Below are 18,320 nucleotides of genomic sequence, written 5' to 3'. Positions count from 1 at the left end.
AATAAATCATAATGGTTGTCCATGTCCAGGCTAAGCAGGCATGATATGTGGTATTAGTGGCTAGAGGGGCATTTTGGTGCAGCCAGTCTAGTTATTCCTCAATTTGGAATGACTTTTTTAACTGTGCATTTCTGATAAAGCAGTCCTGCTAAGTGTAATTACCTGGCTAGATTGGCATTTGGGTGCTGCCAGTCTAGCCATGTTTTACTGCAGCACTGTATATTTTTTGAGCATCTGTGATAAAATGATATGATAGAAGTCTATTATAACGCGCCTGTACACAAGTGATTCTTGGCGCAACAAGCAATGGAGTGAAGATAGAGGGAGTGACAAGACAAATGATCTTACTAGGCCTTGTTATTCAAATCGTGCAAGTGCGAGAATGAGAAATGCAAGGGAAAAGAGAGTGGGGAGGGCAAGGAAGAAGGGCGAGGAAAACAGGGCTGTAATGCTCTGAGCAAGTGCAGCCAGGACAGTGCAGCTCTGGGTAGTGCAAGGAGAACAAGGGACTGTAAGGTTACAGTTACAGTCCCTAAGTGCATGGTAGGCCATCGGCAGTGCAAGAGTGACTGATCAAGAAAGAGCCTGGACTCAGTGAAACTCTGAGGGTAGCCAAGCAACCAGTTGGTACAGCAGACAGGTAGGTCAGGTAGGTCAGCAGGGGAGGGAGAGAGCAAAGGCAGAGGAGAAGAGGAAAGTTTTGAGCTGCTTCCGGACATCAGGTGGTCTGCTAAAGTTTGAGAGGGGCAGGGAGGCCATTCCAGAGGGAGGCATCTGCAGAGGAGAGAGATCTACCACCCCCACTCTCTGCCTGAAGAAGCATCTAGCCCTCAGAGAGTTGGAGGCAGCCGGTGGAAGGGCTAGAGAAAAAAGGCATTTTGGAAGAGAGCGTTGGTTGTAGTGTGGGCCCGACCCCAGAAAGCCTTGTGGACAATGCAAAGGGCCTTGAACTTTATTCTTGCAACCACCGAGAGCCAGTGGAGAGATTTCAGGGCTGTAGAGATATGATCCCTGGGCTTGTGGCCAAGGACAAGTCTCGCTGTCCTGTTCTGGATAAGTTGGAGAGGGCGGAGAGTAGAGGAAGGCAGCTTGAGAAAGAGGCTGTTGCAGTATTCCAGCCTAGAGAGAAACAGGGCTCTGGAGACAGAGAGCTTCTGGGGGAAAGTGAGAAAGGGAAGAGTCCCTTTGAGGAGGAGCAGCTGGTAGGTAGTGGGACCTCTTGGCGACGTCCGAGATGCGAGGAGAAAAAGAGAGAGTAGAGTCGAAGATGACACAAAAGGTTTTTTGCGTCGCAGGAAGGCGAAGGAAGAGGGCCCAAGGTGGGTGGCCAGAGTGAGAGAGGGAAAGCAGGGGCAGGGGTCCCAATGAGAAGGATCTCCATCTTAATGGCACTAATGTCGATATCATTGGAGGTCCACCAATCCTGAATCACGGATAGACAGTCAGGAATGAGCAAGAGATGATAGGAGCCTGAAGGAAAGCTGAGTGCCATTTGCATACACTGAAAGTTAGAGGAAAAGGTAGAGATCAGGTGGGCCAAAGGGGCCAACTAGAGGTTGAAAAACCAGGGCGAGAGGATAGAGCCCTGGGGAATGCCACAGGAAGAGAGAGAGAGGTGATGGAAAAAAAAGGGACCAAGTTGGACCTGGGAGGGGCAGTCCAAGAGGAAGGAGGTCAGCCACTCCAGACCCTGATCCGTGATGCCCAGGTTCTCACCTAGTCGATTGATCAGGATGGCATGGTTGACTGTGTCGAAAATCAAGGAAAGATCACAGAGGATTAGGACAGAAGGAATGCTGGAATCAAGGTTAGAGAGCAGATCATCACAGGTATTCAGGAGAGATGTTTCCGTGCCTCTGGCAGCTCTGGAGCTAGACTTATGGTCATGGAGACAACCAACAGATTCAACGTGGAGAGTAAGCTGGGAGATGGGCAGCTTTTTTCCAAGAGTTTTCCCAGGAAAGGTGTGATGGAGATTGGGCGATAGTTTGCCGGACTGGTAGGATCGGCAGACTGCTTCTTGAGGAGTGGGTGCACAAGGGAGTGCTGGTGAAAGAGTGATTACAGAAATTGGCCATGGTGCAGCGAGGGTGTCATTATGGCCCTTGATGGTTCTGGAGGAGCAGGGGAGCACCTGTTTGTACGACACTTTCATGGATCGGACTTGTCTAGAAACCTTGTCAGGTGTTGTCAGAGAGAAAGAGGAGAAAGGAGGAGGAGAGGTAGAGATGGCCAAAGAGGGGCCGAGAGAGGAAGAGGGAGAGGAAGAGGAGATGGTGGACAGGATGTCCTGAGTTTTAGCTGAGAAGTGAGAGGCCAGAGCCATACAGAGGGCCTGGGAGGGAACCAGAGAGGTGGAGACCGCAACAGGATTGACCAGTGCCATGAAGATTTTAAAGAGTTTGGCCATGTTGTTCGAGGCAGCAGAGACCCGGGCTTCAATGTGTGCTCTCTTCTTGATGAGTGTTATTGCTTCGACTGGCATTTTTGTGCATCCAGTCTAGGTCTGTATAAATGTGGCTGGCATGCTTTACTGTAATTTCATAACGCGTCTACACTGGTCTACATTGTGCAGCCAGTGGGACGTGTTTTCAATGTGGCATGGCATTTTTAATAGCAAAGCATTAATGTTCCTGTGCACCGTTGGTGACTTGCACATATTGGATTGGTGCTACCCTACAAAACAATTGCAAACACTTTGGCTTTTTGGCCAATTATTCTTAGAAAGTGTGCTTATATTGCATTAAAACACATATTTATATCTTTCTCCTAGTACAGCGTGCGGCATACCCTTCAGCAGCACGTTCATGCGTATTGTGCAAGCGTGATAATCTAGGCCGGCCCAGAGTGTGGCACAACCGTGATTTGTTGCCGAGATGGGGGGGCCCCCTCAGCATGGCTCGCAGGAGGGCCCCCACATTTTGTGTTACGCCACTGGGTAGAGGGGGGCTTGTTCGCACCCCTAACCGTGTCCCACAAAACTTCACAGGGCATCTTAGAGGGGGGGTTACCCACTTCTACTGCATTTAATGTTTAGTGCATGTAAGGTGTGTACACAGTCGTGCCACACAAAAGCACAGGGACTGTGAAATGATGTTGTTTCTGACTGAGGTCCATGAACACATTCAAGCACACTGTACTACTGGAAAGTGCTTTACCAAGCAGTATTATCCTTGTGTATACTCACTCACAACTTGTGCATCCATAAAGCTCGATTCTATTTGTTGTTTTCAGCCCAACACTAATTCTCCAATTGCCTCGGTTTCTTGAACTCTTTTTTCAGATATCACCTCCAATCATATGTTAACTTCTTGGCGTATGTTTACGCTGTGGATGAGATCAACCAGAACCCTACACTGCTACCTAATGTATCCCTGGGATTTCATGTGTATGACTCCTGCCAGCGTGGAATATCATCAACACGCGGAGCCTTTGGGATACTCTCTGGAGGAGTGGGATCAGCTATGAATTTTAAAAATGGACATCGCAAGTCTGTGATCGCGATCATCGATGATTTCCCGTCCACACTGTCAGTAGAAATGGCCCAGATCCTGCGTATTTACAGGTTCCCACAGGTGAGCGTAATCTCGTAGTATTGAGGAGCCGCAATCCAAGAACTGTGTGTCCATCCCAAATAATGTCTATAACCGATCCACGGGTGTGAAGCAAACGCTGGCAGTCCTGTGGCACACGATTTAGCCTCAGCCACACTCTATGCCCTTTTGTAATTCCTGGACTGTACGATAACAGTAATTGGCGCAGCGGGTACCGTGGTCTATGATGATGCAGAAATGGATTCAACCAACTGATAGGATTGTCAAATAATGTTCACACAATTTCAAGTAGAAGTTTTGAAATCGTATTAGTCTTTCTTCTTAATCATTTAATTATCATTACCATGCAGAGTGTGGAGGCAATATTGAATGCATTCTCTCTTTTGAGACCTTCTGCAGCCTGGAGCGATCTTCCTTTCTCTACAAGGACTCCTGCAACCGTGAAACACTCAATTTCAAAAGCCATTTGAGGGAAGCAGCCATTGCCAAACCAGGCCTGCCACACACACCTCTATTAGTACCAGCACCACCTGATAACTGCCATTTAGGCCCTCTTTTTGAGTGTTCCCAGGCGTCCTCCACACCTGGTCATCTGAGGTAAAGTGTGGGTGAAGTAAAACCTGACATCTTGTTGGCCTGTACCCCCTTCCTGTAACCTATACCTCACCCGACTCGATTCTTCATGCCTATTCATGCTCCCCATATTCCCCTTCTGAAGCTCTATCCCAGGATGCCTCAGGTTCGGCAACCCTCCACAAACCCTTTTCCCACAGTGCACCCTAATCCGACGCTGCGTACCAACAACAACAGGCACCAGTTTCAGCTATGATGCCCCAGAGCCCCCAGTTTACCAATTACGTTTCGTCTTCCTTCCTGCTGAAAACGACAATATTTTTGTTTTATTAGTGTTAATTAACAAATCATGTTTGTTAGCATAGTCCTTTAAGGCAGTCAATAATCCTTGGAGCCCTATATATGTACAATCCATTAAAATAATGCTATCTCCATATGAAATCCACAACTCCTTCAAGTTCATGCCCCAGATCAGCTAAATAAATATTAAATAAAAACGGGGCTAGGATATATCCTTGACAGAGACAACAAAAAGTACAAATTTGCCTTGAAAAAGTCACCATCCAAATGAAGGTGAACATTTAATGCAGAATCGTGATGCAGATGGATTCAAATATTTAATAAATTGTATGGATGGCCCCAACATTTTAACATATACCATAATTTCCCTCGATCGACCCCATCAAACGCGAGGGACACGTCTTTTGTAGCTACAAACATAGTCCGTGTTGATTTATCCCAGGCCTGCTTTTGAACTGAATCGAGTACACATCCTGCTAGAGTAGTAGGATGCTTGCTCTGAAGAGAACTTAATTGCAGTGAAGGATTATGTTACATGCTTTTCCCCTCGTGTCTGTTGCTGTGAGCATGTGAGCTGTGGAATGCTGTGGAATGCTGTGGAATGTTGGGGCGTGGAATGCTGAGTGAGCCTTTTCCTGTAGTGTTCTGTGAATGCCAGTTGGAAGGGAGCTGCCTGAGAGTGAGGTGTCTGTACCCTCACTGGAGTTTCTTCGATCCATGTTAACTTTCACAAATATGTTCCCCATATGGCAACACAGTTCTTGTTCACATTCAATATTACTTCTTCATCAAATCCTGCTAAACCCCAGTGGTCGTAGTGTACAAAAAGAAGTAGTGGAACTATTTACTCTGCTGGCCTCCCCCACTCTCCACAAACACCATCACCATGCCCCCTCCCACGTGCAATCCAAACCCCCAAACAAACACACCTGCTGTTTAAGGGAATGTTCACTGCAGTGCACTGAACTGCAAGTTTCAACTTCTTCCTACACTTTTATTTTAAAACGAAACCATTCCAGAATGATTTCTTTTTAATATAAAAGTATAGGAACAGTAAAACTTAAGAAATAAAAGTAGAGAGTACCACTCCCAACCCACCACTGCCATACCCCCTGCTGCACAGCGTACTACTGCTGCCTCCTATTTGTTGGCCACGAACAGCAATCCTTCCATCTTTAGCAATGGGTGGAACTTGCACCGTAGGTCCTTTCCTTCCATTGCACATTCTCCATCATCTATGTCCATCAGTGCAAACTGTACTTCGTGCCCTTGGAACATGTTTCATACTTGACACAATGCCAAATGGACTAAACACTGGGCTACCAGAGGTGACATTTCTTAGGGTATTAACAGCGTGGGCACTCCAGATGCATGCAAGATGAGGGAGCAAACAGAACAGCTCCCATTTGACCAATCCTTCCACGCTAAGTGCATGTGACTGTACCATAGATTACTGAATTCTGGATAGTGCACGTCAGCCACTGTATCAAACACCATCCTTTGTATTGGTCATAGTCCCCATTTTCTTAAGCACCCCGCCTAATGTGTTGTTTTCTGAACCAAGTAATGTTGTTTATTCTTCTAGTTCTTTTAATATGGACAACATCATTCTGAAAAATATCATTTTGTGCACAATCCCTACAACCCCTACCCCTCACCCCCTTATATGTCTCCACCATATAAACTGACCCATGGTATATACAGAATACCCAATAACAAACCTTAAAAATATGTACAATATTGACACTATTACACAATGCTTGTGGTGTGAAACCTGCAGAGAACGAGAAGAAGGAGACAACCATACAGTGATCACAGTATTTGGCATGCTTCTTAACACTAGTACTAATGTGTTATACAATTTAATGAGCACATTCCTGAACGAAGGATACATTCTCTACTTGAAATGCTTGCTTTTAAAACATCAATTGCTGTCAGTGCGCTCAGAAATATTATTGTCCCGAGGTTTCGGGCATGTGTTTTTAAGCCTAAGTTGATCGATCGTACAAACATTTCCTATGCACCTTACCGTAGTTTTCCACTTTTGTCACATGCAAAATCAGGCTGTAGGGCGCAACCATTTTGTGATAATATGATCTGTTGCTGCATCACCCAAGCAGGACTGCCCTGGCGGCACTAAATCATAACCTCCGCCCCTGAGGCTGACATTACCAAACCTAATGATATTCTGCACCTTTCTCCATGACGTTACTGGGCAGCGTTGCCAAAGGCGCCCAGTCATCACCTACGTGCCGTGACGCAGAACCCGGAAATCAAACAAATCGTCTCACAACACAGCGCGTCACAATTCGGAACATAAAACTGTACTTTAAAATGAAATAGCAAGACTGTACAATTTATAAAGTACTTTTATTTCACAATAAACGCTCCGAAAACATCCGGCGATCGCCATATTCAATGAAATGGGTAATTTCTTTCTTTTTTCTCAGTCCACAAATGTTTATCGTGAGTCACGCAGTGTTCCTTTTGGGTACACAAGGTGTTCCTTTTGAGTAAAAGAAGCGCTTTGATTGCACAATGAATCGCAAGGCTTGTGAATCAACTTGGCGCTAGACCATCGTAAACGATGTTATGTTGCTCCTAATCGCTGGTACCGTGTTAGGGAATATCGGCCCTTGTCGATCGTCCCAAAAAAGAGTCAATGATATCCAGCCATTGACATGTATCTGCAGCTGCCGGTTGAAAAAGCCCTCAGTTGGTATCTGGAATCAATGACAATCGCAGAATGGCAGGATGTACCTGTTTGGAAAACATAACAGAAATGTATCTCAGTAGCCGATCTTTATTACAATTGATCATTTTACCCATTCATTCAGCATTGTGTTAAAATGAACGATTAGCACAGATGTGAAACAATGTGAACACAGAGAAAAAAACGTGGAAAGTACTCCACAATTTGATTCGGAGGTTAGTGCTATGGAGTATGTTCAGCTCGAAACGGGATGCAGAAGCTGACGCTACAATTCGAGGAACACATAGATGGCATTTTAATGGAATATTAGTGTTGAACCTGGGGGATCCGAGTGGTGGTCTACATGCATCTCGATGCTGGACTGCCCATGTGCCCGGTAGAAAGACCAGTGCACACAAAGGTTGTACTTGCGTTTCATTGCAATATGCCTCACAGATCAAACAAGTACAATTTAACCCAGCAATAACGGCCAGCTAATAATAAGTTGACTCGTTCGGGTATAAAATCATTGAAACTCAAACTTACATTATATTCGCCATTTCCATTCTCTTTGCGTAACGCAGACTGTAACGCAGACTCCGTTCGGATCAATGATTTTTCATAAACTGAACTTACATGTTCCTTAGTCCAGTTTAGGAATGTGAACCTTATCATATCTTATGTTATTACACCCCTCCTTTAATTCAATTCCTTTCAGAATGGTCCCTTTCTCTCAAGGTCGAAAAACAATTGAACATTATACTGTGTGCAATGCGTGGGCTTCCTCAGCAAGCAAAAATTCAAAGCTGGCGACCTTCACTCAGAATGAAGATACATTCTTAGTTTGCAACATCTTGTCTCACCGCACCCATGAGAACTGGAATTGTGAAGCACAGGCACAGGAGGAAAAATGTGGGGGCTGTCATTGCTCGCTAATCGTGGCGCTGCTGAGGGGTAGGTGAAACTTCACAATGACAGAATGCGCCATAGCCCAAAATTGGAGTCGAGGGTACACAAAATGGAGTCAAAGTGTGTCTAACAATAGCCCGACCTCTGCTTATGTCAGGGTCCCCTTCCCCATGGCAGCAGATGGACAAAGGAGGTGCCCCCCACGAGTGCAAGATCAGGATGCCACTTTCGCATATAATGTATGTTGGCCGGGGGCTCAACCGACCCACCCCTTCCTTACATTAGCAACGACCCCAACACATGCCCCCATGAATAAATTGGTCAGAGTGCTTCCATTTCTCACCAACAACACACTTTGATGCTCTGTTTTGTTCACAGTCAGTAGTTCTTGCGTGCCGAGTATCTTATGAAGCCTAGGTCTCATCCCTTTTGTGGGATGAGTAGTTATTAGCTATTTGGGCAACTGTATGGTAAGGCAACTGCCGAACCCCAACGTTTCTTTCACACCGTTATCCATCTGGCCCTCGCACGATCAGTGAAGGTCCCACAGTAGCTCCCCGAAACTGTGAACTGTGAAAGCACAGCATTACATTGTATGGTATTCGTAAAAATGGTACTAGTTGGAACAAAATTGTCAAAGAGGATAGATTTCAAAAGACAAATTGGATGCTTTATTTGGACACTTCATAAAAACATTGTTGAACAAAAAAACAGATCGTAATCATTTGAACCGGGAAGTGAACTGATCCACAAGCTCTGCTTTAGGTGGACAGGGCACGTTGGCAATGTTTTGTGGCAATGTATGTGTACTCGGAACAAAATCGCGCCCAATTCCGTGATTATGCATCTCCAAGACATTAATAATAAGATCTTTCACAAAATCGAATTCCATTTCCTCATATACTGGCTTGACCACCCATTTTCTGCTTCTTTTCGTAAAGGCCATAGTGTAGTGAAGCATCCCAAAGTTTCCTGCAGTCCTCGATTGTTCACAGCCTACATTCTCGTTATGCGCTAATACCACTAGTAATGTCCTATATTTCATCCCTTCTATGCCGAAATGCAATCTCTTTGGCCTGTACTTTAGGCACATATTGTGGAACACCTCCAAATCTCCTGTGTGACAGAATTCTGTGAGTCCCTTCAGATCTCTTGATAGAGTTTTATCAAACACAATCTTCTCAAGGGCTTTGTGTGGAGGTGAAGATGGAATCGACCACTTCTTCCGTTCCTGCTCCGGCGACAAAGGGCCATGTTCACATTGGTGGAAATGTTGGTTTTCTGTCCAAGAGTGAACGTTGGAACAATTGGTGCATTAGTGACCGCCATTTTTCTAGTAGACTTTCCACAGACCCATCACAAGATTTGGAGCTCCACCAAAGATGGTTACTGAAAGACTGGGACCACTGTGAAATACTTTCAGAACCTTTTTTTCCCCTGCAGCTGAGATTTTTTTATTGATGGATTTGGCAACATGTCATTCATCAAATTGATGACGAATATTTCAAAACTGCTCTCTGTGCCTTGGCTATTGAAACGTGTCTGTCCGTGGCTATGAGGTTGATTTACATTCCCCTCGATTGTAGATCTTCCAGTGATTTTATAAAACCAAGTTTCTCCATGGCCACTGAGGATTTACATTTGGACACCTGCACGACCACCGAACTCACAATTTGTTTCCATGTCCTGAAAGTGGCATGTGCAGTACTTTGCTGAACATCCAGGGCTGTTACACTGTCCATTGCCAGCTAGCCTGAACAGTTTTTAGGAGAATGTACTTTGAATAGACAATTGTTAAATTTTCCAAGCTTCGCTAATGGCAGGGAATAGGTATTGACGCTGATATTTGTAGTACTGCGTTTTAGAAATGAAATGGAGTCCCACAAATTGACAGAAACTGGACAACTTAATGAAACTAGAGCACTAAAAAGTAAAGCTGCTGCACACAGTAGATTGCCAGCTTGCAGTTTCCCCAGCATCGATTGATCGGACCATGAACATTTTTCATGGAACATTTCACAGGTGGCATGTATTTTGAGGTTACTGCCTTATGATAGACGAGTCACATTCACCAATGGCTTCCCACATATTTTCCCTCTCACTGAATGCACACATTTCAGAATCATTATAATCTCCATCACTCTGCTGTCGAATACTATGTATTTGGCCTCCTTTATTAGACTGTCATCCTGCATTAATGTTGTTTCTGACTAAACTGTGGTTGACATATCAGCCAAACTGGACATACTGTAGTCGAGATCTTTGTCTGGTTCCTCAGTCAATTGTAGTGATGCTTCAGTCTCTGTCATTTCAGCATCTGTTACTTGAACATGAATCGAAGAAATCATCAATGTCGATAGATTTTTGGGTGGTCCTTTTTTGGCGGGTGTCGATTGTGTCAAGTGGCCTGCGACTAATTCAAAAGCATCTTCAATACATTCAGTTTCATCTTCATCTGGTGGAGCAGTCGCATTGTAGCAATGGTCCAAAAACACTTTGCTGGCTTCGCCGGTTACATTAAATTCATTTTCTGGCCATTGGGCAAAAGCATCTCGAGTCTGCTTATTGATTTGAACACGCGCACCTCAAATAATAGTTGCTCCATGGTGAAATCAGTTTGGCAAGCAGCATCTCTCATTTCTGACGCTGTCTGTGTCGGCATAGTTCGAACACCATCGGGCAACTAGAAGACTGGTTAGAAAAACATGTTCAATGTAAATCCAACATACAGTATTGGACAACTTAGATTTAAAAATGTTTTGAAGGCACCAGCACAAAACACTGTTTGTAAGTTAAATGAATTGTAACTTACCGTATCTTTCTTGCTTTTCTGTGAAACCTTCTTCTTCACTGTAACAACTGCACCAGCAAGTTGGTCCACCGACCCGGATCCACGTGCCTCCTCTTCTATATCCCGATCTTGTATACATCTCTAGAAAAGAGTAGCCATTAAAAATAAGTCATTTGTATTAGAAATCAAATTATTCCTTTGCACACATGGCTTACACAGATAAACTCGTACATCGTGTACGTCATTTAGTCAAAACATACATTTTGAATTTTACCTGATTGATGGCTAGTTTACTCGATCAAAGTTGACTGTGCGAAGCACACTGTTCAAAATGTTGCACTCAAGCAATTTGCGAAAACTGCTTGTTTCTAATATTGTCACTGTCTAATAGTATCAGATCTAGGACCGACTTTCTTTCATTCGGGGGAACTGTCAGTACGCATACCTCTGGCTCTGGATCAACTACGAGGGATGATGTAATTGTTGTTGAAGCTTCAGCATCTACCTGTAACACAGTACTTGTTTTGGTAAGGATGAAAACATTTGAAATTTAACACACACAATGTGACACAGACAATGGTACATATCTATAAAAAATCCACAAATTAAACATTGTGTAAACAAACAACACTATGTAAATATGATCAGATTATCTCATTCAGTAAGCATACATCTGGCTCTGGATCAACTACGAGGGATGATGGAATTGTAGTCGAAGCTTCAGCATCTGCCTGTAACACAGTACTTGTTTTAGTATGGACGAAAACATTGAAATTGAACACACACAATGTGACACAGACATTGGTATATATCAATAACAAACCACGAATGAAACATTGTGTAAACGAGTGACACGATACGTAAATATGATCATATTATCTCAAATTCCATACATAAAACAATTCCGGAATTGAATAGCTAAGTAAGACTACCTGATATGAGCTCATAGTTGTTGTTGACTCCAGGCAAGACATGAATGCTGAATCTTGCTCCTTCATATTCAGTGCATAGTCATGGGGCCTCATTACACGGTAGGCGGTAAGGGTTTACCGTTACCGGTAAGGGCACCGGTACCGGTAAACCCTTACCGCCTTACTACGAGGTCCCTTTGCGGGTCCTCCCTTAACGCCTGGTTTTTCCAGGCATTAAGGACGGGACCCGCAAAGGGACCTCAGAGCTAATTACGGTACCGCAATTTGCGGTACCGTAATTAGCACCTTCCCCATTCCCATTATGTCCTATGGGGCAGAAATGGGAATGGGGAAGGGTAAATGGGGATTGGGGAATTACCGCCCCCGCTCACCTTGGAGTAGGGCGGTAATTCCGCCATCCACCAAGGCGGACTCGGTACGGTACCGGCGGCAACCATGGCGCTAATAGCGCCATGGTTACCGCCTACCGTGGAGTTGTAAAGGGAAAATTTGATTTGATTTAGAAATGCTAATCTTAAAAATTGGCATGTAAGGAGACATATTACGAAAACATTATGCTTATTTCAAAGGGCACTATAGCATAGTTATCTGTGCCCATAAATCGTTTTCTATGATGCTCCTAAAACCAAGTACAGATGTTTAGCAAAATGGTATATATTTAAAAAGCAATACAATCGTGTAAATATGTATTTACACCTAAAACACCAATCCGTACATTTAGTTACCTGTTCACTACCCCGAGGGCTAAAGCTAAATCCGGAACCGTGACTCACCTGAGGCGGTCTGTGAACGAATAGAGTCAGAACTGCATTTGGGAGCAATTTACGAGTCGTTCTGAGTCAATTCTTCTTTGTGTACATGGATTGGTTGTACATATTCGGGGTAAAGTGCAGGCTGCAGATGCGGAATCGATCACCCCCCCATGTCCCGCAAGACTTCTTTGACTCTACTTTCAAGCTCTGTCGGCGCAAATCCGCAATATCTGACCCATTGTCTTATTCGATCAATATTCTTTAGGAATACATGCATTGTAGTGCCTTCAGATTTGTTATGGGTCTTAGAAAATCGTACATGCAGGCATTGTTGGAAATTCTGCAAAAAAAAGATCAAAATTATTCGAAAATTACTTTGCATAAAAACGTGAGAAAGAAGGAATTATACCATACATTCTTCTATGCAAGCTATGGTTTGGTCACCGCATCAAAACCTTTGTAGCGTGGCCGGCTGTATTATAGGATAACGTTCATAAAAAATTCATTGATGTGATGAAAATCAGAACATGTTACTCGTCCCTTGAATGTACTATCGTGCATCAAAAGGAAACAATCTTATAGACACGGTCCGGGAAGGATGCAATTCGATCCCAATTGACACTGATGACAGTTGATATATATCGATAACATAAATTAAAATCAAGCCAATGGCAATGAGATGAATGAACATAACACTACTGAGTACGTTCGTTCGAAATAGATAGAAATGTAGAGATCAAGGAGATATGATTAGGTGACCTGCCCTTACCTTGACCAACAAACAGTTAGATTCTGCAAGCAGGGTAGTTAGTGGCAGGAGAACAGGGAGATGTTCACAGGTAGCACGACGAGGAGCTGCCTCGCAATGGTCACAGAAGTTCTCAGGTAGCACGTTCACGACTTGACTTGCAGTCCTCAAAGATGTTCTCATGATAAATATCAAGTGGTTTATAAAGAATTAGAAAAGAGGGTGTGTATGTGAATGAATGATGTGTATATGTCGTGGTCTTATGTGGATTGTAGGGGTGCGGCCTGCTTCAGGGGAGCATGCCTGGAGACACATGTGTACAATGGCCCCTGTGTGGAAGATTCCTTTGAAATGTACATGGTGTTTGGCACCTTGGCCATTCCCACCCCTGCCAGCCTACATTGGGAGGACCCATCCACTGGTGCAAACTGCCTTTGATAATGGAGGGCGATGGATGGGCCTGAGGCGTGCAGGCAAGGCCCGGAACACTGCTGAATGGAGACACACTTATGTGGATTGTAGGGAGCGGCCTGCTTCAGGGGAGCCTGCCTGGAGACACTGGGTCTGGGGAGGCAATGTGTACAATGGCCCCTGTCCGGAAGATACCTTTGAATGGGCCAGAGGCGTGCAGGCAAGGCCCGGAACATTGCTAAATGGAGACACACTTGATTCACTGAAAAACTGAAACAACCATTGATAAAACATCCGTTGTGTTTTATTTTGTTTCTTATTTTGATGGCACAAAACTACTACACATTGTAAAGTTCCAGTTGCAGCACAGTGAGGGAAAATCCCCTGTACTGACCGCTGTCAACGACACATGCGGGTATTACTCATTGAACGCGGTGTCCAAGCCTCCCATGAAGCCACCATGTAAACGAACGATAGGCCACCAGCCTGTACCACCTGTGAAAGAGAAAGATACAAACTGTTTTTAAATGAACAAGATAAGTGTATTAAACCTTAGTTGCCAATGACAATTCTTGTATCCAATGGCATTGTTGCCAGTACAAATGCTACCTAGACACTGTACAATATTGACCGACTATTATACGACTATTACTATAGAATTGCAAGACTACATTAGTTTGGCATTGATATATCAAAGTTAAGACAATATAGGAGACAACCATGAAATAGTAGTGGCCTAAGTGACATCACAACTAAAGTACACTTACTAGTTACTTGGATTCCGAGTGCGAACTATTGCTCAAAGTTCATGCATAAGGACCATCATAATCCTCAACATGGTCTATGTGAGGCAGGCTGCCCTGAGGTCTGGCAGCTCGGTAACGCATTGCGGCCGTGCCTCACCTTCCGATATGTAGGACAAGCATCCAGAGTTTTCTCGGCAGCAGCAGTTCTCCTCCTCGGTTGGCATTAGCACGCACCGATTGCAGGTACACCAGGTGGAGATGCCGTCCCTGCGACTAGGCTCATGCTCTTGATCTGTTGAATCGTCCTCCCAACTGTCGTCCGAAGCCCCATTGTTTCCACATCTTTCTCTTTCGAGTAATTCTGCCTTGGAATACTCTGGCTCATACTGGTAGGGCTGTATTGTTGCCATTATGGGGGAAACAAAAACAATTGATAGTAATGGTACTGGTATCTGTTTGCACGGGCTACAAGCAACAAAGGTAGCTGACCAGAGCACAGAAACGAGGCACAGATTACTCAAAAAAAGACAGTGAAAGCAAATCTGATGTTGTCTGATGAGAAGTGGTCTGTTTATACTTATTGAGGAGAGAGGCGTCCTGCCATTTCCATGGAAACACGGCATTAGCTGAAGCGCCGAGAATGTTGACACGAGACGTGCTTTGGGGTTGTGAAATCGGCGGTATGAGTCTAGTGATCTCAGCCTCAGGGGCGGGGGATATGATTTAGTGCCGCCAGTTCAGTCCTGCTTGGGCGATGCGCTAACGGGTCAGATTATGACAAAATGGCCGCGCCCTGCTGCCTGATTTCGCATGTGTACAAAAGTGGAAAACTGCAGTATGGTGCATAGGAAATGTTTGTACGATCGATCAACGTATGCTTAAAAACACATGCCCGAACCCTTGGGACAATAATATTTATGCGCGCACTATTCCTTTAAACAGTTATATCTTTATTCTGGAAGTTGTTGTGGACCTGGCAAAGGGGGAGCTGTGTGAGGTGCCATCCGGACATCAGAAAGGTGAACCCAATACTGCAATTCCTTTACCTTGACAGCGAATGGTGTTGCATATACAATGGTAGAGGTCCCGTAAAATCTTTGCTGACTCCAAAGCCTGAGGAAGTTCCTAGTGCAGATGGTGACTCCAGGCAGGGGCGTTAAGCTTACGTTGTTGGGTGCCGTGCCGTCCTCCGAACCTGTTGAGAGAGAACTTTTATTCATCTGGTTAACTGATGCAAATACCCTGTGAACTCCTCCCCCAAAATACTCGCAGACGTATCAGATGCACTACGTGTAGGTGAAAGTGGCATGTGCATTCTCCTCCCCCTAACAATTTAGTGAGGCGAGAGGTGATGATCTTTGCAGGGTTGTGTTGTCAAACTGAACAAGGCCATGGTCAAGCAGTGGAGCCAGTTCCTTTTGAGGGTCACACACAATTTGGACAGCATCCCCTTCAAAAGAGCGTTCATTCATTCAACAATCCAGTTGGCTTGAGGATGCAGCCATCTCTGAATAGCTAGTTGAAGAAGTCCGTGCCATTATCAGATTTAAGAACTGCGTTCACTCCCTCGCGGGGGAACACTTCTCAAACTAGAAATGTGGCAGCTGATTTAGCATCTGGATGTGCACATGGCCCTGCCTCAACCCACCAACAGAATGGGCAGACAATAACAATGAGGTATCTGTAGGTTTTCTATCTTCCCCCCATATCAGCAGTCTATATGGAGCTGATGAAATGGTCCACTTGGGCGGGGTAACATGCCACACAGTGTCCTCAATGTTTGCCCCGTGTTATACATGTGACATGTAGAACAATTAGCTACAAACACATTCAATAATTCCTGCAGGTTCGGAATAAACCAATCCTTCTGAATGTCTGTGGCCATATGCTGCTTATACATGTGCGATGGGTGATGCAGTTGTTCAAAAGCAAGCATTACCAACTCTTGGGGTATCACTATTTTACCTGTGATGACCTGTCTCCAGATAAGATCAGTAGGAGATTGCATACATCCCTTTTTTGCCACAACTCTTTCTCCTCCTGGGATGCTTGCCTGTGTAGTTCAATAATTTGAGTGACTGGTACAGCAGTATATGAAACCTCTAATTGCACCTGTAAACTTTCTACTTCCGGATAGGCTGTAATTTTTCGATCCAGCCAGAATCAACCTATCTTTCACAATAGAATTTGCCTTTTGTGCCCCTATATCTATGTCCTCACAAGTGAGGTTCCTACTGAGGGAGCACCCACACTGGCTCTGTTGAAGCATGTAACAAGCCGGACAGAGCCTTTATTGGAACCCTTTCCCAGGATGCATTGTCACAAATTCTAATGTACCGGCCACTCTCACTCCTGCATCCAGGGCCCATCTGAGAGGCTCTTGGCAAACCGGCTGGAGCCATTAAGGGTTTCCTTTCCCAGTTTGAATTGACGCAAAGTCTTATGACAAAGCCCTCCCACATGCAGGGTATGTCTAGGAAGCGTGACACACTAACCATCTCAGAGTCTGGGATACCGATTGAATCATTCCCCAATTCTTGTGAGCATCACTTGTCCAGTTTTCAAATCTTTACGCTTAGCTCGAATGGCAGACTTAAAGATGGGGCAATATCAGATTTTCTATTACCCTGGGAAGAACCAGAATTAAAATGTTCAAACTCGTTTTCCGTCAGGTGCAGGAAATATTCATATAATAGGATGATATAACCAAGTTACTCACCGTAGTGACCACCTTACTCCTAGTCCATAGTCCCCTTTCCTCCATACTTATGGGACATCTCTCCGTCCTGTGGGAGGGGACCGGAGCACTTTGTAAAAAGCATCCAAAATGTTTCCAAAAATGTGTCCTTCCTCTTTTTCTTGCGTGGGGCCCGGCACACGGCCGTAACCCCGCCTACCTTGGCTCTGCCCCGCGCATCTCCCATCAGTCCTTTTCTATCGCCAGGTCAGAGACCTATTAGCAATAACAGAGGAACCTTATTAGAGGGGACGGCGGGCGGGCGTATGGAGGAAAGGGGACTACGGACTAGGAGTAAGATGGTCACTACGGTGAGTAACCTGGTTATACTCCTACGTCCGGTCCCCATTCCTCCATACTTATGGGAGATTCCCAAGCACTCCTTACAGGAACTACGGGTGGATGGAAATACCCCTTACTGAAACAGGTTCTTCAGCACAGCCTGACCAAACTGAGCAGCAGTTCTTGAGCTCATGTCAAGACAATAATGCTTACAAAAAGCAGATGGGGAGGCCCAAGTAGCTGCCCTAGCGATGGACTCCCAGGGGACATATTTCTGAAAAGCAACCGCGGCTGCCTTGCCCCGCACCAGGTGTGCATGAATACCCTTATGAGGTTTCAGCCCTTGGACGGTGAAAGACTCTGTGATGCAGGCGGCGATCCACCGAGAAATAGTTGCCTTAGACGCCTGCTTACCCTGAGGGTTACCGAAGGTCACAAAAAGTTGAGAAGAACTCCTAAGCTCGGAAGTCCTGTCAAGGTAGAACTTAAGAGCCCTTCTGACATCAAGACAGTGCAGAACCCTTTCAGCCTCTGAGGCAGGGTTCAGAAAAAAGACCGGTAGGGAGATCGACTGATTCAGATGGAATTCAGTTACTACCTTCGGTAGAAAGGCCGGGTTTGTCCATAGGACTACCTTGTCCTTGTGAAAGACCAAGAAAGGATGCTCCACTGACAAGGCCTGGAGCACACTCACTCTCCTCGCTGACATAACGGCGACCAGAAAGGACACTTTCCAGGATAGATACTTGAGGTCAACCGTGGCCATGGGTTCAAAAGGTTTATGGCACAGCGCCATCAGGACTACATTTAGGTCCCACGGCGTGTGCGGACTACGAACCGGAGGGTAGAGGCGTGTCAAGCCTGCAAAATGCCTCTTAACCACTGGATTACTC

At 45.0% G+C, this 18,320-nt stretch overlaps 1 protein-coding gene across 1 annotated transcript in view; it reads left to right on the top strand.

Annotated features, from left to right (window-relative positions):
- Positions 1-18,320, top strand: part of LOC138453015 (vomeronasal type-2 receptor 26-like) — a 589,731-nt gene that overhangs the window by 270,804 nt on the left and 300,607 nt on the right. Inside the window, exon 3 of the mRNA XM_069605426.1 lies at positions 3,284-3,575. Within this exon, the coding sequence (XP_069461527.1) occupies positions 3,284-3,575 (292 nt within the window). The remainder of the gene's footprint in view (positions 1-3,283; positions 3,576-18,320) is intronic.

Source organism: Ambystoma mexicanum, chromosome 4p (assembly GCF_040938575.1).
Source record: "Ambystoma mexicanum isolate Mex_15411 chromosome 4p, UKY_AmexF1_1, whole genome shotgun sequence".
Lineage (NCBI taxonomy): Eukaryota > Metazoa > Chordata > Amphibia > Caudata > Ambystomatidae > Ambystoma > Ambystoma mexicanum.
The sequence above is the reverse complement of the archived record's forward strand: the minus strand, read 5'-3'. Positions and strand labels throughout refer to the sequence as shown.